At 43.8% G+C, this 18,446-nt stretch overlaps 2 protein-coding genes across 2 annotated transcripts in view; both read right to left on the minus strand.

Annotated features, from left to right (window-relative positions):
- Positions 1-400: 400 nt before the first annotated feature.
- Positions 401-16,134, minus strand: ppp6r2b (protein phosphatase 6, regulatory subunit 2b). Its single transcript, XM_084477557.1, has 24 exons — positions 15,845-16,134; positions 13,701-13,864; positions 13,476-13,574; positions 12,860-13,046; positions 11,978-12,115; positions 11,821-11,886; positions 11,598-11,710; positions 11,112-11,225; positions 10,435-10,555; positions 10,007-10,168; positions 9,370-9,615; positions 9,147-9,211; positions 8,943-9,058; positions 8,651-8,736; positions 8,459-8,536; positions 7,805-7,902; positions 7,643-7,700; positions 7,325-7,446; positions 6,867-7,039; positions 6,288-6,444; positions 5,877-5,956; positions 5,247-5,475; positions 4,253-4,369; positions 401-3,882 (listed from the first exon to the last, which is right to left on the minus strand). Exons 2-24 carry the CDS (start codon positions 13,826-13,828, stop codon positions 3,849-3,851), a joined length of 2,787 nt encoding a protein of 928 aa, XP_084333683.1. The 5' UTR covers positions 13,829-13,864; positions 15,845-16,134; the 3' UTR covers positions 401-3,848.
- A 2,294-nt stretch (positions 16,135-18,428) lies between these two features.
- kcp (kielin cysteine rich BMP regulator) overlaps positions 18,429-18,446 on the minus strand; it is a gene marked incomplete at both ends in the record, with an annotated part of 31,078 nt that continues 31,060 nt past the window's right edge. The window contains one exon of the mRNA XM_084477896.1: positions 18,429-18,436. Coding sequence (XP_084334022.1) covers positions 18,429-18,436 — 8 coding nt within the window. The remainder of the gene's footprint in view (positions 18,437-18,446) is intronic.

An 18,446-nucleotide genomic window follows, 5' to 3' on the forward strand; every position in this document is an offset into this window, starting at 1 on the left:
TCATTTGTATCCACCTCATAAACTGAGGGAATGCACCTATATAAACACACATGCACACACACACACACACACACACACACACACACACACACACAGGAACATCCCCAGTAACTACTACTTTACTTCATGTATTATAGCCTATTATATACTATTATATATACAGTATATACCCCCTGTATGTTTGTCTGTACGTTGGGCAGGTCTGTTTGCGCCAGCAGGATGCGGCAGCACAGTAAACAGACCTCACTAGTCTGTAGCGTGACATCATCGACCTGCAGCCCACATAAATCCTCCCGTGTTTGCACTTCTGCCGCTTCCCAGCGTGTCGTTTGAACAGCCTCTGTGGTACAAGACACTCACTGCAGACAGCCTCTCCATGTGGTTAAGCATATTTATTAGGTGCATGGTCAAATGTACAAGCTGAGTTTCACGACAGGTAACACACACAATACTCTATATGGAAAGGTCCACCAGCATCAGTGTGAATTACAAAAAAAAAGTTTTTACAAGACTTGTCCTCTGCGCGATGCGCTTACACACACGCACACTGAATGCGCATCATGATAACACGTAACACACAACCACGCGCACACACATCCGCATATGTAACTATAAGCTGATAACCTCATTCGTTACCCTGATGAAGGGATATTTACTTTGATGGGATGAAGGGCTAATTCATCTCTCTATAGCTCACTCTCTCGCTCTCTCACACACACACACACACACACACACACACATTGAACCTACTTTCAACCAAACAAAGTTACAACAAAAGCAGTCTTCATGAACGGACATGCTCACTTAAGCATAGGTCAGACACAGTGCATGGAAAGTGCTTGACGGCATAACTGGACCCTGTTCTCAATACCCGGAGGACAACCCGGGCTTCCTACTCAAATCAACCAAAACTTGCCGTCTGCTAGCTGAGGTACACACGACTATATGACAACGACAGACTGATCTGAAGCCAAAATTAAAAAGGAGTCTGCAAGAAAGTCTTGGCAAGACGTTTTTTTTTTAACACTATCAGTCTGATTCAGTCAGTATCGTTTAGTTTAATTTGCCTAAAAAAGCAATTTAGAGTAAACCATGTTTTTTTTAATATTTGAACAGGGAACAGTGCCATCTGTGGTGAAACTTGTTCTTGGGAGTTTCTGATTGAGTTTAATAAGTGTCACTGATGTCACTTGGCATCAATTTGAACCAGTTTTAAACAGTTAATACAATGAACTCTTTAGTGTCACATTGGTAGGTGTTTTCTTTTTTTTTGGAGGGGGGGGGCCGGTGTTTCCATTGGCACTACACAAAGATTCCTCATTCCTCCAGTATGCTTTACAAAATCTTTCATCAAATGTACATTAGTGGTTCATCAAACACCATGACAACTGGAGATAAACCAAGTCAGTTTCATAAATAACCGTTAGACCTATAGATAGCTTTGATAATATATATTCAGATTTCCCAGAACTGCTTTTAAAGAAAAGGGTCAAGTAAGGGTTAAGTTCTTGACTTGGCAAAAAGTATGTATAGTACCCACAGAGAGGCTGCCTTGAACAAGCTGCAGAAACACATGTTACTGCTCCGTTCATCTCGAATCAATGCTTCTCTTCCATCCCCCATGCAGGCATCATATTTTCCAATTTATATATAGGGCTTGTACATCGCAACGTCCACTCACAATGAGTGCCTTCATTTTGAAGCATAGCAGCATTAGTATGTTAATTATTACGTTAGTAGGAATGCTTTTTTTTGGTCAGTGGTGATTCATTTATTGTGAAATGAGAGGTCATTATGGGGAGACATTGTCATTTGAAACTGCCACACAAAGTCTTCATTAGTCAAGGTAACGTTACATTTAAGTTGATTTTGGATTTTACACTTATTACAATTCCATTGAGTCCTCTAAAAATGGAGTATTGTCAACAAAGAATCCCATAAGCATTCTGATGTACAAGCCCTATTGCACATTCTGGCAATCCGGAAACAGGGTTGAAAATAAAATTCCTTGCAAGATATATATTAAACACAGCCGATTAAATCTCTTCTGCAACCTCAGTAAACAAATAATGACCTTCACTGATACAGTTTTACTACACTTTGCCTGAAAGCATACAAAAATAATCTACAGCAGACACTGACAGATATTTCCCTCGCTCCAGTCAACATTCTCCAGCTCATGAGAAGACCATGCAACAGAAAGTGCTTGTTGAAAGTGCCTTCCAAAAAGAAGAATGAAAGCAATAAATAGGGGCCACCGAAATATAAAGGCTCTACAGCCGTACGCATCCTGGTCCCTGAAAAAAAGAGAGCGAGGACGAGTGAGATCAAACAAGCCGGGAGTGCTTGGCAAACAGTAACTCAAGTAAATTACACGGAAGACATACTGTGGTTTCTAAATGCGCACACACACTCCCCAAAAGCGCGCATGGAAAGAGACAGAGACGAATCACCCGGATGCGGCAGACGTAAAACCTAAAAATACAGATACAGTTATTGCCTCATTTCAACGGTACAACACGCACATATTACACGCCTAGCAAAACGCCCGCCTTGCCATACAGGTGGATTTATTCCAAAAATAGATAAAGTGTTTATATATGCTGTTTACATTTATATCGTTACGTTTACATATTACCAAGAAGTAAAGCCACAACCTAATACAGGTTCAAAGGTCACAATATTACAACAGCTCTGGGGATGGTGTGGGTCGGTATGAAAGCGTTGAGATTTTCTCCGTGTTTTATGTGTGAATCGTGGACATAACCGCCACTTCTCGTCTGTGTGTCTGTGTGCGGTATGTGTGTGTGTTACACAGGTGTGCTTTCCTTGTATCCAAATACATCTTTAACCTTTAACCTGAGAATACACTCCGTACCTCAGACAGAGCTCAGACACACTTACAGACCAACCACAGCCAACACACGTAGGTCAACGAGTCAGTGTTTTAAAACCAACTGATACACTCTGAACCAGAAACACAAACATACATTTAATAAATAGATAATTAGACAAAAACAACAAACAAATAACATAAAAAAAAGAAAAGAAAATATATTAAACAAAAGCTACAGTTTTGGGTATTTGGCATTGTTAAAAAAAAAAAAAAAAGTAACACATTTCCACTGGCTTAATGCCTACATAAAAGGTATGTGGGGTACGTATATCTATTTTTGGTGTGGAATAAAAACCAGCATGCTAGCAAGATGATTATATATCTCATTATATATCATTCCTTTGCGCTCACAGCCAGTTATCCTATCGGATAACAGTCGGCCCTTAATGCTCTGCGATGCTGACCTTCTTAATAAAAACAACGTCATACTGCGGAAAGCTAGGTCTGATAGGCTGCGGTCGGTGCACACTTAGCCTCTCTTTACATTTTGGAAATAAAAGTCGAATAGAATATAGTAAGAGCAAATGCTGCTCCCTGGACAAACATCTATCCTTCATTGCTTCTGCACGCTTGAGACATCCAATATGATTATGTCATCAGATCAAGAGTGCCCATCCAATCGTTTAGACCGTAAACATATCACATTCTCATCTTACTTACATGCGGGCTCTCCCGGACCGAAACACAACAACAACATCAACAACAACGACAACATATTGTTAGGAGCCCTCTGAGGTCCAGCTTGTATGACCTTCTATTTCTGTGTATTCCCAAACACAAACGAAAGGTGTGGGGCTGGTGGCCTGGTAATGGGGAGGAGAGGCGGCGTGGTGTGTGTGTGTGTGTGTGTGTGTGTGTGTGTGTGTGTGTGTGTGTGTGTGCGTGTGTGCGTGTGTGTGTGTTGAGATGGAGGAGGGGGTGCGTGGGGAGTCCCAGTGTCCAGGCTGCAGGGTTAAGCCGGCCCGTTGGCGGAGAGCGGGGGAACTCTGGAGGGGAAACACAGAGGAGATGGGATGCAGTACAGGCCGTCACACCGCTGCGTTTCCCATGCCCATTACGTTTGCCGAAGGCATTCCACTGGATTTGGATTCTCCACATAAGGAGAGAGTGATCTTTTGTCACGTAGTAGTGTAAACTGTCAACGGAGAAGTTACATTTGATGTTGTTGTTTTAGTTTTGGCGGATACCATCTTATTTAGTTTCTTCTGTAATTCTTTGTTTGTTTACACACAAACACATCGTTTCCATGGGGGCACACACACACACACACACACACACACACACACACACACACACACACACACACACACACACACACACACACACACACACACACACACACACACACACACTTACGGTTGACCCGCAGCAGGGCGGTCGGTCGTCGTGCTGGGATTCACGTCACTCTCCTTCCCGCTTCCTTTTCCTTTGTCTTCTGCCAACTTCCCCTCCGCCGCCATCTTGTCTGCTTCACTGTGAGTAGAGACACAGAGTCACTATACTAGACCGAGTCGAATCACCACCGCACACACACACACACACACACACACACACACACGTCTATTTTCAGCCCAGCCAGTCTAGTGTATTTGAGTGTATAAAAGACATTGAGGGATAAATACAGTTTCAGATGTTGAAATTGTTCAGGATCAGATTACACGGTTCTTTCCCTGGTTTCTCGTAGCCAGGACTCCCTCTGCCAAGGCAACGGGAGGGGAATCACTGAGTTGTAACATTAGACCCTTCGCTATGGGAGACCATAATGGCCGTATCAGTAGCAGTACAACACAACACAAGATGTAAACCACAAAGTGTGCCTGAGGACTCTGTCGTAGTATTGTAGTTATGTTACAATGGTACTGAGGCATTCTATAGTGCAGGATTACTCCAGGTCAGTAGTGCACTGTCTCTGGTAGCAGAACCCAACTCTTTCGGTCAAAGTCTCCATTTAAACAATGGAAAGAGGGTCTTGCCATCATAGCAAAAAGAGGCTTATCTACCTAAGCATAGAGATCCATGATATCAGTCCTTTTGCTACGGTCAGCAGAATCCATACCAACTATTTATTTGCACCTGTTATTATTTCCTAAAAATACAGAGAGTTTCCCAGAGAGTTTCCCAACAACATTTCCCTTCCGAATCTAAAAAAAAGAAATTGTGCTTAAGTTCTCCCTGCATATATTTGGCAGTAAGTCAGCATTAAGTCAGCCTTGGATTCAGGAGAAAACATTGTTTCCTGCAGGTTTCATGACTGGATATCCATTTCCTTCCTGAGCCACTGTGCGTGTACCAGTGTGTTTACATTTGTGTGTTTATGTGTGCGTGCGTGAGTGCGGCCGTCGTTGCATACCTGGCCAAGACTGCCTTGTCGTTGTTTGCGTCTCCGGGGCCCCGTAGGGTGCTGCTGCTGCTGCTGTTGCCGCCGGCAGCCGCGCTGGCTGTCTCAAGGGGGGCAACGGTATCCATGGAGACGGAGCGGGTCTTGTCCTCCTCCTCGTCGCTGTCCGAGCTGCCGGAGGAAGACGTGTCGGAGGCCACCAGCGGGGCCTTCCTGGCCACGCACACGCTCCACACACACGCTGAGGGGGGGAGAGGACACCGGGGTTCACTTGGGCCCTCGTGGTGGCAGGAAATGTACAGAGAGTGCATGTTTTTTGAAAATAAATGATGACGCAAAACCGATTGATTCTCCCTGAGGCAATGGCCGGCTGACTCCTAGTGTAAACAATGGAAATACAACAAGAAGTGCGGCCTGGCATGTACTGTACCTCTAGGCTGGTTGAGTTAGTAGGAAATAAAACAAATTTTGTTCCCATTTTTACCTTACATTTCCCATAAATATGTGGCAAAAAGCTGTTATGGTACATATTTGATCAATAATATAGAAAAACAAACTGTTTTGTGATCAGCTCTTAAGCATGATTTGTGTTATGTTGTGTTGGTGACGAGCGCATCCAGCCATAACACACAGCCAACCTACGGTTCGGGTTTGGTTCGGTTCTGTCGACGGTCCTCAGCTCTGCGTCCACAGGAGAGCTGCACCTGGGGCCTGTCTCTGAGCTGAGAAGGACCGACCAAGAGAACACCGACGCCATGTGTTAACAGTAGTCAGGCAAGACCAAAGCCATTGACTTTCAGTAAGGATTCATGACGGCCCTCTTAAACCTTAAGTGTTTTTGAACAATGCTTCCAAGATTAATAACTCCTGTTGAGTGTTTTTTGTACTACTTGTATAACTTATATATAAATAAATAAATAAAATACTTCTCTGGCAATCTGTCTTGTACAATAATATGCTACCGGCTATTATACAACGATAAATCACTCTCCTTCTCAACGACCACACCTTCATTCTACATGGAGTTCAACCGCCACGCCCTCCCACACTCACCAGCAGAAAGGCTGGAAGTCAGTGAACTTGGCCCATCCCTTCTCCTCTGTCTCCGTGGAAACTGGTTTGGAGGCAGGACTGTCCCAGGCTGAGAACCCCCCTCCGGCTGCAGGCGCTTTGGAATTCACCTCCCCAAAATCGGCCACCCAGCCCACACCTGGGTTTATACATTACACCACACACAGCATGTATAATGCAACTATGGCACCCATCTGCACCTATAGAACTATCTACACTTTTAAACCTGCACTATGAACGTTTTCCCATTGGCAGCCTCTGCTGGCTTGAGTGGTAGCTGGTTATAGCTGTATACTTATTTTGGATTTCCTCCCAAAGCGGTGGGGGGCAAAAGTGGACCAGAATAAAACAATTTATTGAGAAAAATTCCCCAGATGGATTGACTTAGATGGGCACTGTTTATTTTAGAGAACGTTCCTAGTTCAGATATGTTTTAATGGAGATGCCAGCTGCAGAAGAAAAGTAACATAGTGCAGGTTTAAGCTGAGGTTTGCCCAAATCTAAACCCACTCAATTGTGGCATGACATAAACGTATGCATATGCATAAGTGATGCTCTCACTTTGCGTGTTCTCCAGGGGGGCCAGACTTGAGAAGGGATCCAGGGGCCCGTTGGGCTCCTGCTCAGCCTCTGTTCTTCTGGTCCTATCAGAGCCCTGGGGGTCAGAGCCTGGCGTCTTGTCAGACATAGTGCTTGTGACCGTGGCGCCTTGGGACGATCTTGAGCCTCCAAACCTTTTTTAACATGCCCACACACACCCACACACACATACAAATACATGCACACAAACACCCCCCCACAAAATGAGGCCCTGTGTACAGACAATACATACTGATATGTGTCTTAACACATTTGTAGTAACATATTAACAGATAAATGTATAATTGTAGATTGTATATAAACGTGTGTGCATGTCGGTCAGGAGTATCTTTAGGAAAGGTGCATTCTATTCCAATATGCTCAACTCAAGAGTTTGTGCATGCAAACCTGTGTGTGTGTGTGTGTGTGGATCCCCCTACCTGTTGCGAGACTTGGTTTGCGTTGCATAGTTAATCTCCTTCTCCTCCCAGATGTCCTCTTCATCGTCATCAAACGACTGGATCTTCTCTTTGGAGCAGGCCTCAAACACAGCTGTGTTGGCCTGTTTGCACCAGGAGGGAGAGGGAGACAGAGACAGAGAGAGAGTGAGGGAGCCGTGGTTAAATCTGGAAAGCGTTGCATTTATTATGTAGATGCAATGCTACGGGTCCCGACCCGTAGTTTAACAACCGTTGCTCTAAACCTGTACCAATGTCATTCCTGCTTCCCCCCCATGTTGCTCTGGGTGGACTACTTACACTATCATGGCCTGCATCAATGTTGATATTGATCTCAGCAATCTGGTCAAAGGTGGCTCTGCAAAATCACAAGCACTTCATTAACACACATGAGGCCACACTTCCAACCATTTCAATCAAGAACAATCATAAAGAATCATTAGAATCATTAGAATCACATACGCAATTCTGTCTTCAGCATCCGTGAATTCCTCGTCGTTGAAGCCAAACTGATCGACAAAATTTGCCGTCATCTGTTGGATTTGGTAGTCCGAGAAGGCCTTGAATAACGTGTAACATTTACAATGTTAAAGTCAGTATTCAAGGACTCTATTGTGGACATTCTCAGTGATACATGCAGCTGTTTCCCACTAATATTCTCCAACCCGTGTCTGCTGGCTGCATACCATTGACTCATGCATTATCTGTCTCTCTTGCTGTTGCTGTTTGGCCTGCCTGTTTGTCTAACTGCTTTTGTATGCTACTCTTGTTCTGCAGTGGTTGCCTTCTTTTTGCTAGCTGTCTGTGTGATGCTCGTGTGGTCGACTGTATACCATTTACGTCATGACCTATTGTATGTAAGTACTGGGTGTGTTGGAAACGTTCTGATGTTTGCTGCTGTCTTAACTTTTGACATTTCTCTTTGGTACCCTACCCCCATCCCTCAAAAGGGTTAGGCCGCCATTGTAAATAACAATTTTCTCTTAATGTCTCGACTAGTTAAAAGGTTAAAAGCTAGTTAAATATTATTAAAATAATGATAATTATATGGATTAGGATTCAATATGAATATCTAACTCTGATTGCGGGTGTGTCTCTCTTTAAGGATGTGCGCACCTGTTGCAGAGTCAGCTCTTTGGGAAAAGGGCTCTCCATGTCATCCTCAGAGGAATGCCGCAGGGACCGAGTGCCGACCTAGAACACAAACGCAGACCGGAGCTCCAGACCTGCATGTACATTATGTGTGTCTTCTTTTGACAGGCGTGATTGAGTTCACAGTGTATGTGTGATGGGTGACAGCGTGTTTACCAAGTCTATGGTGTTTTTCCTGTTTGTCTCTTTTAAAGTCTGCTCCACAAAGGTCTCCCAGCGCCCCCTGCAGTCCTCAGGCAGCTCTGCAACAACACAACCACACACCCACACACAGACAGACAAGACAGACACAGATAAAGACATACATACACACACACACACACACACACACACACACACACACATATTCCATACATTAAATGGGAAGGACAATAACATGACATACTTGCATGATTTTAAACCAGTGGTATTCCTCTAAAAATCCATGCAACAAAACAAACAACCAAACCTGTGATGAGGCCGCTGATCTGAGCATGAACCGGGCCTTTCTCCAGGTTGTGGACCACTGTGTTGGCGATCCTGGTCAGGTGACCCATGTACCCTCTCCTCATCCCGCCCGTTACCCTGGAAACCAGGAAGTTGAAATGTAAGCACACACACAAACGCAAGCAAGTACGTATGTTGTAAAACTTAACAAAAAAGAGTTGCCTACTGTATCTTATCGTTTTCTTCCCAAGCATCAAGAATCCTCTGGACTAGTCGGCAGTGCTGAAACAACTGAGAAGGGGACAGAGAGAGAGACAGACAAAGATAAGCTACAGGACCCCTTTGTTCCAGAATAAAAGAGTCCAGCCAAGTCAGGAGTAAATTTCCAGTCAGAAGGAGGGAGGGATGGAGAGAGAGAGAGAGAGAGAGAGAGAGAGAGAGACACTTACATGCGCTACCATTGTGTTATGAGCAGAGCTTTCAGGGTTCTGGGCTGTGCCCAAGTCTGAAGTCTGGGCCTCGGCCAAACCCTTCTCCTTTGAGGCCTCCTGGGGAGGAGGAAGCAGGGACGTTTCCTGCGATCCCAGGTCAGGCTGGAGTCTCATCTCGTGGGCACAGGGTCTGAGGATGGCAGCTACGCAGAGCTCCACTTGGAGGTGGAGGAAGTTGTTCCAGGTGTATTTAAAGAACAAGCCCTGTTTCACAAGGTACATTTGTCAGCGAGGGACAAAGTACAACCATTATCTTTTCGGACCAACAGATCGATAGATAACAAATCAGAGAGATGGATAGATGAATTAATAATAGCTAGATGTTTTTTCTTTTAATTTTAAACACTTGCATTTGGAAAAGTAAGTGTTCATTTCCCACGCCAATAAGCTCTATTTAATTTAATTTAAATAGACAGATACAGACAGACAGATAGATGGACATATATAATGTAAAGGTGGATATATATGTAAAGATGTATGGATAATAAAGATGTAAATATATAGAAATATATATACTGATTAATAGATAGATCAATCTGACTGTCTGTCTGTCTGTCTCAATATATACATAGACCATAGATGGCTAAGGTCTCACCAGCAGCACGTCCATGGTGTTGAGCTGGCAGAGGGTCTGAGCCACGACGGCGTGGCTGGCAGAGCTGGTGTACAGCAGGGAGGCCACCAGCCGGGCCACGTGCAGACGCGTGTTCCCCAGCGGCTCCTCCAGCAGACCCATGGAGGTCAGCATGGGACTGCACTACACACACACACACACACACACACACAGGCACAAATACAAAGATCAGATTTCTAGAAACAAGATATTGTCGTGAGAAAAACAGTAAGACACAAGCAAACATAGAAAGCCCATTTTGTTCATCATTGTCATGCGCCATACTATGCTGTACCATGTTTAGGATGCTTAGTTTGTAATGGACAGCGGTTATGATGAACAAATCTACTCCCAGAATGATTTGTGGTATGCAAACTATGGGTGTGCCCGATGTGTGGTTCTTGTGTTACCTTGGGCGGGGCCAGCAGCAGCTGGTGGAAGTGGATCAGTTGTGGTTGGATGGCCAACAAGATACTGCTGTTGACGTTGTAACTTCTCTCAAATCCCTGAGCATCCATTACGCCATCCACCCTGCGGTATACATAACGCATACATATACACACAACACATGAGCTACAATGATTACACAGCAGGTTGGCTCAATAATGACTCAACATTGTCAAACTCATTGTTTGGTTTGAGGTGTGGGGGGTTGAGCGCCGTCTGGCAGGGGGGAGATAGGAGGGGGGAGATAGGAGGAGGCGTGGCTCTTGGGGCCTGATTAGAGCACAGGCGGGCTGGTGACATGTGTTACAAATTACTAATCACACGCCTTTTTTTTTTTTAAACAACACGGCAACAGCTGGAGCGAGCGAGAGAGTGAGAGAGCGAGAGAGTGAGAGACTATAAAAGATCATGAAGCAACTGACTGTAGAAAGTGCACCGTGCCAGCAGTTAGCAATTTGTTTAAATTGCATTTAGTAAATTTTTGGCTGTGAAATAAATAAATGGTGCACCTCGATCTACCACACAAGATATACTTTTCTCCTACAACATTTATTAACTCATGTATTTATTTAGCAAGAAATACGGATACTACTACAACTTCGATAGGGCACAACTGACGAAACGGTCTGGTCTTACTCACACTGGCCTCCTGATCTCCAGCAAGGTGAGAAGAACTTGGACTCCATTCACGATGCAGCTCTCGGTTCTCTCACCTGAGAACATGTTCTGCAGTAACTGTCCCACACATTCCTGCCTGCATAACACACAAATAAACAAGAGCTAAGCTCCAAATACACATTGTGACATTGTGTGTGCATGTGTGTGCGTGTGCATATGTGTGTGTGTGTGTGTCTGGTGTATGGACGGCTTTCACACCTCGTCACTATATTGTTTGGTGTATTAGTTTGGATTGTCCTGTCTGTTTGGGTTATGGAGGTCTGAACACTCCAGTCCATCGCTCCATCCCTTTGATTTATTCAGACCAAACCAACCAAGCAAGCAAGGGAAATTACAGTTAGGAGTTTGGTGCACTAATGCTATTAAATCAAGTGAACTATAGGTGTAAAAATGCCCAGTGTGTTCGTGTGTGTGCGTTTGCATGTATGTGTGTGCATTTGTCCCTTACGACTCCAGGGCTGTGAGCAACGGGTCAGATTCTGAGATCTCTTGCATCTGATTGGCCTGATCCCTGCTCAGACGAATGATGTCACACAAGGTTTGAGATGCGTTGGATTGACGCTGAAAGACACACACACACACACACACACACACACACACACGTTTTAGTCCAGTTTTAGTTGTTTTAATTGAATGAAATGTTTAAATAGTTTGTCAGTGTGAATTCTTACCTCCTCATCTCTCTCAGGGTGAATGAGTTCTATTAATCTCTGGGCTAGCTTCTCTTCATTCAGCCACTGTTGATGAGAAGCACACAGATATTACTGTGTGTTTGTGTGCATGTGGGTCAGTCAGTGTGTAGATGTGTGTGTGGGAAGGGGGACATACATGGAGAGTCTTCTGTCTGAGAGACGCTGGTTCCACACAGCTGATGAGCCGCAGGAGCACATCCATCATGGCAGACGTGTCGATATGCTTCAGGACCAGAGACAGGAAGCCCTCCTTCCCCCGCAGGAAGCTTATCACCTAATCAGATTCCAACCCAATTTACATCATATAAAACCCCACAGAAAAACGGGTTTACGGACTATATCAAGGGGAAGACTGCAGATTAGGAACACATCAAATACCATTCACAATTTAGCAATTGTTCTTCATAAGCAAAGATGAAAACAACAATAGAAATATTATTTTACCACTGCATTCAGCCCATGACCCCCAATGAACAACAAGAGAAATGATTTGTGGATATTTATTTTTGGTACACTTTATGCCACTTGTGAAGCCTGAGGTGGAAATTGATAGGTTGTCTTCACTTAAAGCTAGGGTAGGCAATTTTGTGAACCTAGAATTAGCCAGATTTCTTAAGTATCCAACCGAAAATAATTCACCCCTCCCTCAGGCCTTCCTCGTTACCCACTGTCACGAAACACATGAATAGCTCACTAGCTTTAGCAATATGTCTGCCTCGCTTTGTGTTAGACTCTGTCATGTGAGTGCATGGGCAGAGTGCCGGGTGGGTAGGACAGAAGGTAGGTAGGCCATCATCATGTCCGAATGCCTGGATTAAATAATTGGACAGGCTTATTGCATACCTGCGACAGCCCCAGATACTGGCTTTTAAAAAGTTAATTGTCAGAGCATTTGATATATTGATTGCTGTTGGGATGTAAAGGCAATTTCAACAAAAAATACAACTAATGCTTCTCAAAAAGAGCCATGGAGAGATATTGGAAAATAATGTTCATTCACTTTTCCATATCAGCCTACCTGCTCCGTCTTGCGTGTGATGAGGTTCCCGACAGTTTTGCTGAAGAAGGAGGCCAGCAGTGGGTTGAGTGGCGATGGCTGTTCCAGGAAGCCATAGAGTGTGTCCAACAGTGGCTGTTCGTTACCCAGCTTATCGTTGATGACGCCCACGTCGCTTGTCAACAGCTCGCACGCTATGTTCGGATACCTGCCGCCAATCAACACACACACACACACACACACAACCGCAACTACTTGAGGACAGAGGATCGAGTTCCTTATCGTGTCCTAGCCATTGATTACTCTAGATCAAGACTGAAATGGATGCTTTTGATTACAGAGTTGGTTTAAATGTCACATGGTGTACTGGCTTATACAAAAGCATGGTGTAATTCACCCTTTGCAATAATGATTTGTTAATGAAGGAACTTGCAAGCAATATGCTCAGAGGGATGTATCTTGATCCCAGGTTTTGTTTTTTTATGTTTTACACTGTATCCCTGTGTGTGTAATTGGTGCAACAACTCAAAAGCTTATATCACCATTTTTTCTCCCACCTCATAAACTACACCTCTTCTGTATTACATATAACACAATCAATGTCCATGTAACATCATGTACAGTGAGTGACTGTTACTTGAAGCGCTTCATCTCTTCGACACCAGCAGGGGGTACTGTGGTGATGAGACGAAGTAGCTCCTGCATGCAGTTGTCCTGAGACAAGAACAGGAGGAGCCTAGAACAGGAAACAGGAAGTACACATTTCAACATGAAGATATAAGAAGATATACAAAAAAATATTAACAGCGCAATGCAAGCGTCAACTGTTACTAGATGAGATGTCAACAGTGGATTTCTTGACCTCCTGTTCTGGGCCTTGCATTCTTGCAGCACATCCTCCTCGTCCATAAGCTCTGTGAGCGTGACATCATCCTTCTCCAGCAGAGCCTCCAGGTGGGACGAAGCATGTAGGTCAAACTTCCAAAACATGGCTGACGTTATAGATGCATGCAGACCTCTGCCAGCCTGCAGAGAATGTGGATGTACAGACACAAGTGTGAGATTTTAGCAATTTCACAAGAAAGGCTAGGCTATACTACAGTCTGCAGATGGTACATGTACAGAGAACATTTTATAAATGTGTGATGTGTGAACTGACGCTAAAGTAAAGGGTGATTCACCAACATATACTGTACATTCTGAGTAAGATCTGGCTTAGTCTTACAAGTCAGACTTTAGATTAATAACTTAAACTCTGATGGCGGACAAGCTCAAATCTGGACTAACATAATTTTCACTTTCTTTCACTTCATATTTATACGGCCAGCACAAGTAAGTAAACTGTAAAAAAAATCTCTGTAAAAGATTCAAGTAAAGACCATGTAGAATACCACTGTAGGAATACACTTCTGAAAGTGTCAAACTCATGCTAATTAGTTTTGCATAGGTCACGAAATGTCACGAAATGTCACGAAACAGGAAACAAGGAGTCCCTCCGCCTTATCTGTTTCTGATTTCCGGCCCAGGCTGTTTGTCATCTCTGACAAACAGCTGCTATAATATAATAAATACTGCTATAACATAGTAGGACTGCTGGATCCGAGATTAGATCTGGTTTAGTCTCACAAATCAGATTTTAGATTAACATCTAAAGTCTAATGGCAGACAAGATCGGCCAGATCCTAGGCCAACAGTAAATGCAAATTCAGCAAGCACAGGTAAACTTAACATTTCCCTTGGTCGGTGCAAAGACAAACTCAAACGTCCTGTCCAGACACCAACGTCCCTAGACAAAGTGTCTAGGGACTGTCCACTCTAGAAACCATGTGTTCCTCCTCCATACTGCATTTGCTAATGAGTAAATCTCAGGAAGAATACATTAGTAACAAAACAGGAAACAATGCGTAACTCCGCCCCTCACACTCACACCCAGAAACTGCAGTCTCCACCCAGAAATCAAGCCATTACATTGTCGAACTATTATATCAGGCTAAACATTACATGGTCCATCACACAAACTTTACACTTGCCCCTTAGTCACTAACCATAAACTAATTTAAACAAATTAAAGGAGCATTCAATCCATGAATTAGAAGAGAAAATGTGTGACTGCAAACAATGGCTATTTCAAAAGTGTTTCTCTATCGGTTTTATTGATGTTTCATCATTAATAATCAGTAGCGCTTTAGGTATGGATAGGTAATAACTACAATGCATACACCAATTGAAGATAGTAACACTAACAATAACATGGCCCTAATGCAGGATGCATGGTGGTTAGCCATACTTAGCAGCTGACATAAAGACATAAGTCTGTGTCTAATCCATCATCAAGCTTTCAACAGACAGGTGCATCTCACACCACCTGCAACGGTCATTATACCGCACAAACGTGAACGTGTGATTATTACATGTCAGGCCCACATCAATAAAAAATGGCAATCTAAGACTTCACACTCCCATTAGCAATTACTTTACACTGAATAGTGGCTATTGCATGTGACCTTGGTCTTAGCATACTAAATAATATAATAACGACACCCTCTCACTGGATGCCTCCTGCTCAGAAACAAAGGAAAACGCCTTGAAACACAATTCACCTTTAAACAGGATTTAGGACCATTTCACCTTCTAAGATAAACAAGCGTGGACCGATGCTAATTTGTTGACACTAATCCCGTTAGCCTGTCTGTCGTCAAACATGTTGAAACAAACAGGTGTTTGTGAGCCAACGATCTACCACCAACGCCACTTATTTATCCATGAAACGATGTCTGCGGTTCTGTGTACCGCTAACCCGATCGGGTCCTTCTTAGTAGGCCTGTGCTAAAGGCATCAGCTGATGGTTACCAGCGTTATTACACAGCCCTAACATCTACATGCGTATCATAACATTCCCAGACCAACGGCTAGCCCTCTTTCTTTTTTACCGCGGTTTCACTCGCCACCAAGGTCAGGCGACATGTCGCTCCTAAAAAAAAACATGTCATTTAATCGAATATTTACCCCCTGCTCTTCTTCAACCGCTGGCTAGAAGACGTCCTGATATCAGACCCACCTCGACATCACCTCGACGTTAGCCAGCTAACATGCGTCGCAGGCTCAAATAAACGCTTAGGCCACCGAAGACACAACAGTGGCCGGCTCGTATTTATATATCCACCTCGTTTAATCGGTGGTATTCAGCAAGCTGGATGTGTAAAACGACAAATCATTCATTGTTGGCCGCCAGTGCGACTTATCCAACATGGCCAGTCCGGAGCTGGCGGTTCACGGCGGGCAGTCAGCTGCTGCTGCAGCTGTATAACATTTGCAGTACATTCAAGTCGTACTCTGATGCAAATACACTCGCACCGTCCCTAGCTCATGTCTGTACAGACACACTATAGTGACACTTGGCTGTCATATTGAAACTATTGTTTAGAAAAGAAACAAACAACGATGTAAACAGGAGCTGTTATACTGGGGAATGGCCGTTTAAAGTGGGGAAGTCGGATCAGGACTAACGTTACATCACATGTGCGCTGTGCACATGGACCAAACTGCACATATGTCATTCAACGTGAAGGCTAACACCGTGGTCATTCTTAGGAAGCTGGCTGAAAAAATAAATAAATAAATGCGTAGCTTATTCACATCAATATGAGGTATTTTTGTTACTTTAGAGACAATAATATTAAACCACAAGTCGTAATGCCCACTAGAAATTAAGTCGCTTAAATCGTCTGAATGCTATTTATTTGACGCATTGCGTAAAGACAGTCACGTGTGAAATTTATAACAATAATAAAGAATAGTAATAACAATGATTCAATGGTCGATCTGTGATGTTAATCTGAAAGTGTTGCAGTTAGAAATGTAGAATATACAGTACAAGTAGGCAACTACCTGTTTGGCCAGGAAACCCGAGTAATTCCTAATTTGAGTGATGTAGATTTCAGATTTGAAACTTATTTTTTATTTGGCTGTGGTATGTCAGTATCCAATTATTGCAATTCTGGATTTTGACTATATCAGAGCTAGTGTAATTAACGGCTGTGGATGTTTGTGGGTGATAACGTTTTGGGAAATCATTGCATTTTTTATTTATTATTATTATTATTTTTTACAGAAAACGCCTTTAATGCACTAAACGTAGCAGAATTTGTTTCTCCTTTTAACCTCAGGGAAGATAAATGAATGAGAAAGTGTCTTAACTCCACGGTCAAAACGGCATCGCACATCACCATATCCTACTCGCATATACATCTGTGATGTCATGAGGTCGCCGTCGTCGAATGACGTCCGAGCGAATCAACGTAATTTTGTCAACAAAAAAAAAAAAAGCTCCACAGATCGTGCATGCGCATTACACACCGACAGCGGGGACAAGCCAACATTTTGGGTACACACACCACTCCTGCTCAGCCCTCCCTGCTCCAGCCGAACCCCCGCACACACAGTATACACACGGCGTTTCAGTAAGCAAGAGGTGCAAGCACAGGCATGGCGAACGTTGTGGACACCAAGCTATACGACATCTTAGGAGTTTCGCCGACCGCCACCGAAAATGAACTCAAAAAGGTACGTGGTTTCAAGCCGACAACGCGGATAGCGAGAAGGTTCGGTCGACATCCATCCTGCCGAGCGTGGCCTTTCTAGCGGCTGCTCTTTAGCTCGTCTTAGCTAGCGTTAGTCCACACACACACACACACACACACACACACACACACACACACACACACACACACACACACACACACACACACACACACACACACCATGCGAAGCGCTAGCTAGCTAGGGTTTGTGAAGGGCTCGGCGATGTGAGGCTCCACCGTGTAGAATACGTTGTATGTAACGGTATGGTGCACCTCGTATCGCTTGGGACGGGAGGACTAAAGTAATGTAAATGCTATCCAATTGAAGCGGTGAGTGGAGGAAGATTGATTCGCGTGCTGTCTTTAGCTGACAAGCTAGTTGTGTTGATCCCTCTGTAGTCATCACCGAGTGTGTCCATTCATCGCTTCTCGACTGTTAAAAGTTGGTTTAAAGCAAACATTGAAGCTTGCCACTTAAGGAAATAACGTGGTGATGGAAGTGAGCCCTTGTTTGGCTCATGTGTTGTCACATTGTGTCTTATCAGGTGATGTTCGGAATATCATTGATGCTACACTAAACCACCATCACAGTGATGATTATATGTTTATATATAAGCTGATAATTACATGATTCCACATCCTTATATTTAATATAGTCTCTAGTTCTCACGTCTGTCGCCCCTGCCACCGAAGGAGGTCGTTCTAAAAGGCTGTCAACTCAAGCTGCGTGCCTAGTTGCAGTGTCACGGTTTTCTGACAACAGGGCCTCAAACTCGACAGCGACCAGGCAACGCAGTTCACTGATGATAGCGATGTTTGTTTACTGTCCGTTGAAGCGTTTCTAATAGTAACCCAACGATGAGCCTCAAGCTAAACTATTATTATTGATGTTAATGTCATTGGTTTGTGGTTTACAGTCCTACCGCAAACTGGCAAAGGAGTATCACCCTGATAAAAACCCTGATGCCGGAGATAAGGTATGAGTCACCAAAACACAACCATTCATGTAATCATACAACTGAGTTTTA

The sequence above is a fragment of the Micromesistius poutassou genome (genome assembly GCF_964030765.1).
Source record: "Micromesistius poutassou genome assembly, chromosome: 13".
NCBI classification, from domain to species: Eukaryota; Metazoa; Chordata; class Actinopteri; order Gadiformes; family Gadidae; genus Micromesistius; species Micromesistius poutassou.